The sequence below is a fragment of the Mesocricetus auratus genome, unplaced genomic scaffold (assembly GCF_017639785.1).
Source record: "Mesocricetus auratus isolate SY011 unplaced genomic scaffold, BCM_Maur_2.0 Super-Scaffold_100014, whole genome shotgun sequence".
NCBI classification, from domain to species: Eukaryota; Metazoa; Chordata; class Mammalia; order Rodentia; family Cricetidae; genus Mesocricetus; species Mesocricetus auratus.
The window spans coordinates 52,037,957-52,050,803 of NW_024429197.1; the positions used below are offsets into that span (position 1 = coordinate 52,037,957).

Sequence of the window (12,847 nt, forward strand, 5' to 3'; positions counted from 1 at the left end):
TGGTCAAGGTAGATGGCCTCTGCCGTGTAGAAATGGACGCTGCAGGTATGAGGCTGGCAATGACAGCAAAGCCATGCGTGTGGGATGTGCACTAAGAATCCGAAAACATGCTGGGCCAAGATCATTTTTCAGCAACAAGTGTAGCTATTGCAAGGAAGGCAGTGCTCCCCCTGAAAGCTGCTACAAAGATTATTTTATGATCCATAACTGCACACAAATATATCACTGAAACACAAAGCCAGAATTTCATGGCCGGTAGGGAGGCACTCTGTGTGTCATCATTCATTTTGTCATAGAATAAACACTATTCACAAAGTACTCTTCACATAATGACAAACTACAAGCTACCCATAATCCAGAGACTTAAAAGTTGAACAGCGGAAACTGATGTGAGCGGATTCCTCACTTTTCTCCTGGCATGAGTCAACAACACAGCTTAAAGCCAATAGTTTTCTCCAACTTGAAGCAGCTCAATGCAAATGTACCAGAAATCAGGAGACCCAGGCTCTCATGTAGGATGCATGACTTGAGCAAGGTCACATCTCGGCCATTGTTGTATTTTCACAAACAAAGATTGTTCAAACAGTGTTTGCTTATATAACCATGGGGCTTGTAGTCACAAAAAAATGGGGTGAAGGCCACCCATTAATTTGCACCTTGCACGCCTCTTAGTTTCCTTAAACCTAAAATGAGGACAATATCACAGGATTGCTGTGAGAATTAACTTTAAATCCATGTAGAATGATGTGACTTTCTCAGTAAGACACGAGTTCATAGCTGTTCAAAATATATTGCATCTACTTGACTTCCAAAAAACTATCACAGAGTAGCCTGGAATTAATGGACTCAGCCACAACATATACAAGATTTTAAAGGAAATTCATGGGCAATGTTTACTTTTAGTTTTTTTAAGAGCTATCTCTCATTATCTGGATGGGACTGATTCTAGGATGCTTCTAATACTTGATGCTAAGACCTCCAAATACATGGATGCTTTAGTCTCAATATAAAATGATATAGTATTTCTATAACATATGCACCCCTCCTGTATAGCTTAAATTGTCTGAACATTATTTATATTTTTGGTTGTGAGCCTAGCCTTTAATGGCTGAGCCATCTCTGCATCCCTGAAACTTATTTATAATACCAAATAAAACACAAATACCATGTATTTGTTAATAAATTTTTAAAAAGTCTATACATGTTCAGTAGAGATGAAAACATCACAAACTTAACTACAAAAGCACACGAGCACACGATCTGTACTGGTTAAATCGTGGACATGCAAACTACACATCCCAAGTGTTGACCCTACTGTAATATTTTGCTCACTCACTGCTGTTTTATGTTTACTAAATTATCATTATGTGATAGCCAGGGAGAAGGAAGTAAGAAACATGAAAGACTGTTGGCTACTTGGGACCAACACACCATCTCTTAGCTATAAGGGAAGGATGTACATGGAGATATCCTCTCTTCTCAGCTGAGTGACTATAAAATTTTCCATCCTAACTGGGACACTTCTAGAGTTTACAATAGACTCTAAAAGGGATGTACATCCCTTTCAAATTTCAGACTTACTTTTGTGACCACTGTTGTTACTTTAAAGTTATGTCTGATGTCCTAATGAGGAACAAATTGCAAGATAAGATCTCATCCAAACAACTGATTTAAAACTTTTTGTGTTCTTTAGAGGCATGCCAAAGGTTATTTCAATTTTGAGACATAATAATTTTAGTAATATATCCCAATAGAGCCGTTGTATTTTTATTGCTGGTTTGGTGTGTGTGTGTGTGTGTGTGTGTGTGTGTGTGTGTGTGTATGGGTGTAGGATCCAGAAACTTTGTAAAGGGCTGATAGTAAATAGTTTAGCTTTGGGGAGCTATGTGGTCTTTGTCACAGCCATATGATTCTATCCTTTTAGAAAAAAAATCAGTGACAGAAAATATATAAAAAGGATGACAATGTCTGTGTTCCAATAAAACTTTATTTACAAAAAGGCAGGAGGTTAGGTTTAGCTTGTTGGGCTGAAGTTTGGTCATCTCTTGATTTAAAACTATGGTTCTCAGACTTTCAGAATTCATAAGATCAGGAAAAAAAGTTAAAAATCTGAAGTTGGCTCAGAATTTCTAACTTAGATAAACAAAGTAAGGATATTCTTTAAATATATGCATATGACATTGGAGGGGGCATATTGAGGGGCCATGGGGAAGTTTGAGAGGAAAAATGGAGGTAGTATGATCATGTTTCATTGTATACATGTATAAAATTCTCAAAACAAAGAAGAAAAAAACCCCTAAAACTGACAATGAGAATTTTAAATAGCAGAAAGTAGAAAGGGTATAAATCGAGGACAATTTAATCTTTATGGGAAACCTTAAAGTGGCTTTAATTGAAAATGGTTTCTTGCTTGGTGGCAATTTGTCAGGAATGTGCTCAGGTTCATAGATGAATGGTGTGTGTGTGGTGCTCTTGGAGAATACTGGGCTATCTCATGGTAGACAGAGTGTTGTATTTACAATGAAAATGCCTAAGTTTGAGGAAGGCTGGAGAAGAACTAAGAAGGGAGAGATAGGAGAACGTGGGTATACCTTTAAGCTATTCTGGAAAAGTGTCCTTCTGTCCTGAATCACTGCCACCAATAAAAGCTGCATTTGGAAGTAACTTCAGGACTCACCAGCTGCCACTGTGCAGGGTACCAGGCTGGGGGGCAATTGAAGCGGTTGCAGGCTTGCACTGTGTTTGGTTTGGGGTGATGACACAGCTCATCAGCCAGGACAACCACCTCGTTCATCTCTCTCGAAAGTAGGTGGGAGCAGACAACATCCCTGGTCTGCAGGCCAACCCCACAGGTGAGGCTACACGGGCTCCACTTTCCAATTTCCCACCTGAGAAGAAATAAGATAGTAAAGAGCCCAACTGAGTTTTTGTACAAACACTTCACAGGCAATTGAAAGCCCTCATGGGGAGTAGGAAAGGTTTTCCAAGACGTTTGGTTAGGCACTGGGTCCTGCCCTCCAAACCCAACCATCCCCTTTGTGCTTAGAGCTCATTCAGAATAAAACAAAGAAGTCCATTGGACAGCCAATGTTTATTTACAAAAATCACCAGTAAAGGTTGTAACGATGCATATTTTGACAGAACATGCGATCATCAAAACAGTTAGGGGGATGCTAGATGAGGGGTAAGCTATACATAAAAGATTTAGGAATCATACTTTCAATAGCAGCTAGTTCTAGGATAGAAAACACTTCCCTGTTTATTTCTCTAGCCTCCTGCACGAGGTGGAAACATTTGTGCTTTTTACTCTTTGGCTTCAAAGTGGAAGGTCATTGGCTCCAACTTCCATTAAGCTTCCATCTTAGCATGGAAAAGTCTCTGTCCTATGTATAAATATCATCACTGCCTGTAACAGAAGCAGGGGCTGCAAAACAGATCAGCCTTTTTGAAGAGAAGTAAGGAGTGAGTGGCTCATTGTCTGGACAGAGAAGTCAAACACACAGATGAGCCGAGTGCTTGAATGGCCGTTCCACATGCCCATGCCTTGAGAAGTACATTTATGGTGAGCTAAGGGGCAATAAAACCAACCCCAATGTGCTTCCCTGCCGGTTGGTCCTCCAAAAATTCCAACAATAAGGACAAAGTTCAGTTGCTTGGACTCTGACTCAGAAGTGTTTTCTAACGGTCTTCTGCTCACAGTTGGAGACACACAGGTTCTATAAAAGGTGCCAGCCATGGACAGCACAGTGGGGCATCCTTCAGTACCTAGTGAGCTCAGTTTCAAAAATCTTTAGCCTTAATGATTTTCATCAGATTATGAAACTGAGTAGAAACTCCCAATTGTTCTTGCTTCTCTCTCCCACCTACTTCCTACTCTCCCTTCATCAACACTGTGATGAACAATAACTAACAATAAACTTCTTTGCTATTTCCATTTATCTTCCATGACTATCGTTTTTGGAAACTGCACCTGGGTCCTGGAATAGCTTTTGTATTTCTTCCTGTTTCAGAATATCTTCTCTTTCCATATATGTGCATTTATATCTGATCCAGGCATGGGTCATTTTCTTCTCAGCTGGATCAAAGGTTTTCTGCCTTTCAAGGGCCTTGTTACAGCATCCATCACCTCAGGTAGAGCCTGTGTTGGAGTGTGGTTTATACCACTCACAAAATCCACTGGAGCTACATCTACGTGGTTCATGGAGATGGCTAATACATTCCTGATAAGTTGGCAGAAGGAAGGAATCTACCATTATAGATGGCATGCAAACATATCATATCTAGTTACCTTCATAAAGATAGTTTTCATTGATCTCCCTAATTTTATAGTTGAAGGAATTTGAGAATCAACGTGCCTGAAGTACTCAGGTACCCATAATTAGGTAGGGAATCCAGGATTCAAACCTACTTGGCCACACCTGACACCAAAGCCTTTGTGTCTCCTATTTGTATAATGGTGTCTCCAGGAAATATCTAATATAATCATTCACCAAATTTTAAATAGATAGAAGGGGCAGGGTGAACATATTTCTTATGCATTCTTGTTTTAATGTCTAGAAACTTTATCTATGGACCCCAAAACAATCAAGTTGAAGGTTTAAAACATATGGGTTTGAGATAAGTGTGTTCATTCTTTACCACTCTTTCTTCCAAGTTGGGTTCTTGAGTGAGGGCTGGAGTTAGAGGCTTGCTTTCCATGAGTGGAATGAGGCAACAGCGAGACTGTGTGACTTTATGGGTTAGATCATCCAGGGTGTAGCTTCTGCTTCTGCTCTGTCTGATGGCTTCCTTGTGGTGAGTGAGGTAGGATGCCACCATATCATGAGCACAGTCTTGGGGAAGAGATCCTGTAGCCGAAGAATCACACCATCCTTCCACAAGTAGCCCCCACTTGCCACTTGTCTATGAGAACTGCCTTACAAACACACAACCCAGACCCAGGCCAGCTTCAGATGACCTCAGCCTCACAGGGGCTGAGCCAGGTCCACCTCTCCAGGCTTCTTCCAAATTCCTTACTCATAAGCAATAAGAGATGACAAATATTTAGTCTTGTAAATTTCTAGGTTGGGTGTGGGGAGGTGTACAGCTGTTAAACAGCAAAAGATAATTATATACAAGTATCTATCCCTCCCCAATGTACACATATTCACCCAGAGACCATTCAAAGAAGCACCATGCATAGTAGCCCAGACTGGGAAACATTTAAATGTTTATCGGATAGGTGAATAAATAAATTGTCACAGAACAATGACAATGAACTCTAGCAACAACATCGCCAAGACTCATAAACATGAAAATGAGGGGGTGAGTCCATAAGCCCAAAGATTCATACTGTTTCATTTATACAAGCTGGAACCTCAAAGTCTGTGGTATTACAAGTTAGGATGGTAATTACCATTGGTGGGTGGGAACCAGAGAGGAGTGTGTGGGCCTTCTGGACGGTGTTACCATCCCAGTTCTGGAGCTGGCTCCACCTTCTGAAAAGGTTCATCGGACCAAGATGCATGCTTAGGATTTTGTGCACATTTTCCTGTGTATGTTCAGAAAAGGTGTCTCCTATCTCATCTTCAAGTGAGACGCTTAAGTATGGTCACAAAGGAAACCCACACTCCACACGGCTTGTAAAGGAGTTGCCTCCAAAGTCAGCGCTGTCCCAAGGTAAAAGCTCATCAGGTCCAGGACTTTGTACCCTCATCCCCTGTTCTTGCTTCACTCCTGGCAGAAACTCAGCAACTAGGCCCTTGAAGCAGAGGCATTTTGGCAGCTATGAGGCTGGCTGAATACAGTCGGAGAAACTCTGCCTGCCCCAGTAAAGTACATTATACATTCTCCAGGAAGGAGGTCGGCAGAAGCTATCTGTGTAGTAAGCACTTGGCTGATTCTGGGTCAGAAATATTTTAGTCAGCTATGGCCAAAAGAGGGAGGAAGCATTGACTCGCCCCTGTCTCTCATCTACACAGAGGCTGTAATTGTGGGCTGCAGATCTGGCAGGCTGCTGATAACCCCTCAGCCTTACGCCTTTGACCATTTCCCAGAGAGGGGCTATTCCAGTGGAAGCCAGCTGGGGGCATGATTAACCATGGCTGACCATGTGGGGGGACACTGCTAGGTCTCCCTTGGGGTGCTGGGTCCAGCCCAGTACTGAGGGGGCCAGAGCTGTGCTCTGGACATGAGCCCCTTCTAACCCTTTCTTGGGTGAATTTGCTCATCTGTTCGTCTCCACCTACAATGTCATTTCTTCCACTGAGTAAATTCTCCATCCATATGAGAATTTCTCTGGAGAGTCAACTACTTACAATAATATCACTAACCCAACCCAACCGTTGTCTTGAATAGTGCCTGTGAAATTACATCTCCCCAACAGATACATTGGGGATCTAACCCACAGTAGGTCAGCGTATGACACTCCGTGGGAAAGACTTATTGCAGAGTTCAGATGGCTCAGACTAGATGAAGTAGTTTCTTCTCTGACTGACATGACTTAATGTAGGACCAAGTTAAGGGAGGGGAGGCTTATTTTGCCGTACTGCTCATGGGATATGGTTCATTTGTGTGGGGAAGACAAGCTGGAGCTCACAAGGCTGTGAGCTCGCAGCTGGGGGTGTCGTTTAGGGCAGGCTGGAGGCAGAGATCTGAGACCAGACTGAGGCTGGACTATAATCCTCAAGGCACAGCTCTGTGGCTTTATGTCTGAAAGGTTCTGTAACACCACTCACTGGGGCCTGACTGAGCCTGTGGGGAACATTCCACAGTTAACATGGGTGTGCAGCAGTTTCCTTCAGGTTAAAACCTGCCTTCTCAGAGGGAAATTTAGGGAGGGAGTGAAACAGCAGGATTTTTAGGCAGGATATTTGCAGAGAGGTGAAACACTCCATGTACTGCAGGCAAGCTCCTTAGGACAGGAAGTAAACAACTCAAAACAGCTCCTGAAAGTCCCAGAAGCAGAGCTTCACTCTGCTCTTCCCTCCCCAGGCATACATAAAGCACCCAGAACTGCTAAGAGTTACTCTCAGACAAGCCAAGTTGCAAGGAAGACTCTCAGGCAAACCCAGATGCCAGGGAGAAGCAGAGACCAGCTGAACTGCCCACAAGGAAAAGAGAGTGGTTCAGCTGGGTGTAAGAGGCTCAGACCAACTGAGCCATGCGGAAAGGCCACTGTCCAACTTTTTCAACTGCCTGCAGGCAGTGCAGTGTGCTCCAGGTTTCTAGCTTTGCATGATGTCACCCATGCTGGGGTGGGCTTCGGGATGCAGCTATCTGAGTCAATTCTGCTCCTGTAAATATAACCTGTCACTCATATTTCTATAAATGACCCAAGTAAAACTCATTGACTCACTAAATTGGACTTTGATAGTGCCTGTGCTTTGTTTGGTCTGTCGTCTGTTCCCTATCTGGGTGAGTAGGCGTCTGGTTACGTCTCTCCAAGAAGAGTGTCTTGCAACAAAGCCATCAAGCCAGAGTAGGGTGCACACTTATCCAATGTCATTGGGTTCTATTAAGAGTGGAACTCATGAGAGGATTACATGTGATGGCAGAGGCAGAGAAGGGGATGATGAAGCTGTAAGCAAACAGTGCCAGAAATTGCTGGCAAGGAGCTAGATGAGGTGAAGGAGTCTTTACGTTCACTTTTCATTTACATTTGAGCTTAGCTTACAAAGAGAGGCAATGCATTGCTGCTTTAAGCCTCCTTGTTGTACTTTGTTACCACAGCTCCAGGAAAACAAATCCTGGTGCCTGGAACACTGCAGGTGCCCAGGAAGCATGTGGTGACCCCCACTAAGCTGTGTGGCCAGTGGGCTGGACACATCTGTGTATCATTCTCTTCTTGCAGTGGTGCCCTCCCTCCCTCCCTCCCTCCCTCCCTCCCTCCCTCCCTCCCTCCCTCCCTCCCTCCCTTCCTCTTTCTGTCTTTTGTCTTCTTTGTATTTATTTATGTATTTTATTAATTTTTTCATTTATTTTACACCTTGATTGAAGTTTCTCCTCCCCTGCCTCTGATCTACCCCACCCCCACCCCCATATCCACTCCTCCTCCATCTCTGTTCAGAAAGGGGCAGGCCTTCCATGGAGGTCAACAAAGCTTGGCACAGCAAGTGGAGGCAGGACTAAGCTCTTCCCCCTGCATCAAGGCTGGGCAAGGCAATCTAGCATGGGGAATGGGTTCCCAAAAGCCAGCTCAAGTGCCAGGGACAGGTCCTGATCCACTGCTAGGAGCCTCACAAACAGACCAGGCTACATAACTGTCACACACATGCAAGAGGCCTAGGTTGATCCATACAGGCTTCATAGCTGTTGGTTCAAAGACCCGTGAAATCAGGTCAACTATTTCTGTGATTCCCATCATGACCTAGACCCCCCCACTAGTTAGTGCAATTCCTCATCCCTCTCTTCAACAGGACTCCCAGAGCGTGGCCCAGTGCTTGGCTGTGGATCCCTGCATCTGCTTCCATCAGTTACTGGATGAAGGCTCTCTGATGACATTTAGGGTTGTCACCAATCTGATTACAGGAGAAGGCCAGTTCAGGCACCCTCTTCACTATCACTAGGGGTCTTAGCTGGGGTCATCCTTGTGGATTCCCCCTGCCAACTGCAAAGCCACTGCCAACTGCAAAGCTGGCACCACACGTTTCTTCAGTGTGGACTCTTGGTGACAAAACCAGGCCTAAACTGATAACCTTTTGGTGAACTTAATCCCGTTTCAAGTAAACATTTATATGGTTTATTGTAGTGCTTTGTTCTACTTGAGTGTGTGGTATACCTACTTACTTTCTCTTCCTCCTGCAAAGTATTGGGAGTGCTATGCAATGTATGCTTTAGCTGTTCTGACACACAAAATTCTGAGTTCTGAAACTCCTCTGAGCCAGTGATTTTGGCTGGAGGACCTTAGTGATAAAGGTTGGTATCTCTGCTTTCTTTCAGCTCCTAGGAATTAGGCGTTTAGGTCCTGGTCGGGACCTTGGCCAACCTGTCAGAAAGACTCTGGTTTCCCAGCATCATTTTTTTCTCGGCTTCTTCCCCTTGAACACTTTGTTCTCCACATTACTATCCTTTTTTGTCAAAACCCGCTTGTAGGAAAGGCTCCGTCAATGGAAGTACTGTAGTGGATTCTCCACCCCTGCCGAGCTCCAGAGTAATAGCCTCCTAACCAAGGACAGGCAGCGGGCAGAGGGCTACCCTTCATCACAGCAACTGGAGTTGTCTGTCTTCCTTCACATTGCCAGCATGATGTGTGCCTAGGGGGACCTGCCATTGCAACTCCACATGGCATGTCCAGACTTGACTTGGCTTCCAGATTCCCCTGGATAGTGCTGTAGTCCTGCCCAAAGTCCAGCCTACTGACTGGCTCTGTCACCCTACTAAGATCTGGTCAGCTCTAGGTTTTGGGATGGTCAAAACACCTTTAGACATTAACCACAAAGCATAACGTGACAGTAGCCCAGCTCATCTCTCATGTGATCATCAATAACATCAGTCACTAACATTTGCACAGCCCTATCATAAACCAAAGGCTTTACACGCAGTGTTCCTTTGATCACCTTCACAGCCCTATAAGACAGGCATGGTTATTTTCTACATTGTAGCAGGAGCCCAGGCCTGGAGAAGTTGAATGAAGGGTTCCACATATGTATGTCAACGTCGCCTGTATCACTTCTAAGGCACCATGACTTGGACCCAGACCATGGTAAATGGAGCTGCTCTCTATTATAGGGCAGCATAGTGGATTTGCAATTCTCATTTCTGCTTTATCCAGGTTTCTTTCATTGAGGCCTCAGTATGACTAAAGGGGTGAGCTGATACATGCACTTCTGTATATGACCCCATGGAGAAGAGACCTGAAGCTTCCCATTTTTCAGAGTGAATCAATCTAGGCTCTGAGGCATTAAGCCATGTGTCCAAAGTTACACAAATAATAAACAAGAGAGTCAGGATTTAAACTCAGGCAGCCTGGCTCCCACATACCTCACTATTAAACCACCCTGTCTCCAAAGTAGAGCACAGTAGAACAAAGCATCATTGAGTGGCCAAGGCCAGGATCTCTTGTGCTAGGAGTTTAAGGAAATGATAAATGGCAGCATGACAGCACTATTTCTTAGTAATACAAATAAACACACTGGCACCACCCAGGTCTTGCACACACTTGCAGTTGGCATTCCAGTGAAGTGGCCATTGGCAGCCAAATGGGCAAAGGTAGAGCATAGTCTCCCGGAGAGACTCACTTGGCTTTTGCAAATGTGGCCTTTGGAACTAAGTGGGACATTGAAGTCCATGGCAGCTGACTTATTAGCAGCTTTGTTTGCATTAGCTATTAAGCAAAAAGACTTTGTGCATTCCTTTGGACAGGGCTCCTTGTGAGAGTTGCCAAATCTCTCCTACTCTTTTCTGAGAAGGTAATGTCCTAGCATCTCAGAGTATAAAGGTACACAGATTCTCCCTGCTTTGACCTATTACAGCATAAGAAGCCTCTTCTACCTTAGCCTTTATGAAGAAGTAGGCTTGAAGTTTTATCTAATAATTTAAAATGTAGTTTTTGTTTGCAGGATAAATATCACTGTAAACTTTAGGATTTTGTTAGAAATATTCTTCAAAATTATGTGTAACCCTCCAACATGACATCTCTATCCACTACTTATATCATCAGATTTTTGGTTGTGAGCCTAGCCTTTAACGGCTGAGCCATCTCTCCAGCCCTATCATCAGATTTTTTTTTTGGTTTTTTTTTTCGAGACAGGGTTTCTCTGTAGCTTTGGAGGCTGTCCTGGAACTCACTTTGTAGACCAGGCTGGCCTCGAACTCACAGAGATCCGCCTGCCTCTACCTCCCGAGTGCTGAGATTAAAGGCATGCGCCATCAACGCCCGACTTATAATCAGATTTTTTAAAAAGTTAAGTTCCTCAAAAAATCTTAATTTTCCTTAGAATACATCTGTGATCAGGAAGCAGATAGTAAATGGGACACCATGGAGTGTGCCAACTCTAGAAAGATTAATCAGGAAATGTTCAGGACCTATCTCTTCTATAGTTTCTTAGATGATAATTAGTGGCTCCAAATTTATCTCCATTTCTTCAAATACCCAATCTATCCATCACCCCAAGGTTCCACAATCTCAGACTTCTCTGCCCATCATTCCTAGTTTCCACAACCACAGATTCCTCTATCCATCGTCCCCAGATCCCACAATGTCAGTCTCCTCTACCCATCACCCCCAGATTCTACAACGTCAGTCTCAATGCAAGTGTGATCAAGCTTGTCCTCTGATTCAAAATTTCCTTTGGGAAGAGGCACCCTACAGAGAGGGAGAAAAATATTTACCAGCTATTTATCAAGAAATTGATATTCAAAATATGTAAAGAACTCAAAAATATCAAACCCCCAAAGAACTATTAATCTAAACAATATATGAGTCAATCAGTAGACAAAGAAGTAAAAATGACCACCCCATACACAGAATACTAAACATTCTTAGCCATGCAAATCAAAACTCTTGGGTTCAGATGGTCTGAAATTCCTTTCTTGGGCACAAACCTTGAACCAGATGTGACTCCATGACTGTGGAAAACTTGAGGCACAAGATAAAGCCTAGAAGGAATGTCCTCTGGTGCAAAGCAAGGCCACAAGGGCAGAGAAGTGTTAATGGAAGAACTCAGATAAGGGGAACAAAGATACTGTCTGCTCAAGTTCTGTTGGCAATTAGATTTCTAGGACTAAACTAAACAATGTATAACCAGCAGTGGGAAAATAGAAATTGTTCACTCTTGAAGTGAACCTAGAAACTTGTGTCTCTGTCTACTGTTACCTTCCTTTCCAGGTTCTCGTGATGCCCATAGCTGGATGCAGAAAACAAAACCAAAATAAAACAAAACAAAATAACAACCATAATAAACAAAAAAAGAAAACCTATAATGAGATTCCATTCACTCACATCAGAATATCTATCCTCAAGAAAACAACAACAACAAAAAAACCAGCAGACACTGGTCAGGAAGTAGGAGATAGGGTGGTGGTGGTGGTGGCAATGGAAATTAGTGCCATGTTGTGGAATAACCTTTTTGTACACTGTGAAGATGTGTTGCTCTCATTGGTTTAATAAAGAGCTAAATGGCCAATAGCTAGGCAGGAAGAGGTTAGGTGGCAGACAGAGAGAGAACACTGTGATGAAGAAGGACAGAGTCACCAGGAGATGCAGGGAGAAGAAAGATAATCACACTGTGTTAAAGAAAGGCACTGAGGTATGTGGTAGAACATATTAATTGAAGTTGTAAGAGCTAGATAGTAAGGAGCCTAAGCTATTAGCTGAGCATTTATAATAATAAGTGTCTGTGTGGTCATTTGGGAGCTGGCTGGTGGTATAGAAAACTATACCTACAGTTCAGCCATTATGGAGTCTCTTCAAAATGCAAGTCATGATCCAATTATATTATTCCTGGGTATGTAGACCTACCTGAAAGAATCAAAATCAGTGTACAATAGACAGTTTTATACTCATATTTTTACAGCATTATTACCAAGATCCAAGTTGGGAAATCAGCCTAGGTTCCCATCAACAGATGGATGGGTAAGGGAAATGGAGAATTAGTCAGCTGTAAAGAAGAGTGATGTCGTATTCAGAAAACTGGATGGAATTAGAAATAATCATGTTAAGTGAAATAAACCATACTCAGAAAGACAGCCATATTTTCTTTTATGTAGAGTCTAGACTTAAAAAAATAGTAAGACATAAAAGCACAATGGTGACTATTTGGATAGAGGAAGGAAACAGGTGGGCAAAGGGACAAGACGGAGGAAGGTGCAGGGCTATAATATGACCAAAGTGCATGATATACACGTTTGAAAAAGTCATTCATAATGA

General features: G+C 43.1%; 1 protein-coding gene across 4 annotated transcripts in view; it reads right to left on the reverse strand.

Annotated features, from left to right (window-relative positions):
- Nucleotides 1-12,847, reverse strand: part of Adamtsl1 (ADAMTS like 1) — an 880,796-nt gene that overhangs the window by 126,696 nt on the left and 741,253 nt on the right. For all 4 annotated transcript variants that reach the window (XM_040757202.1, XM_040757201.1, XM_040757200.1 and 1 more), the window contains one exon: nt 2,678-2,888. In XM_040757202.1, coding sequence (XP_040613136.1) covers nt 2,678-2,888 — 211 coding nt within the window. The remainder of the gene's footprint in view (nt 1-2,677; nt 2,889-12,847) is intronic.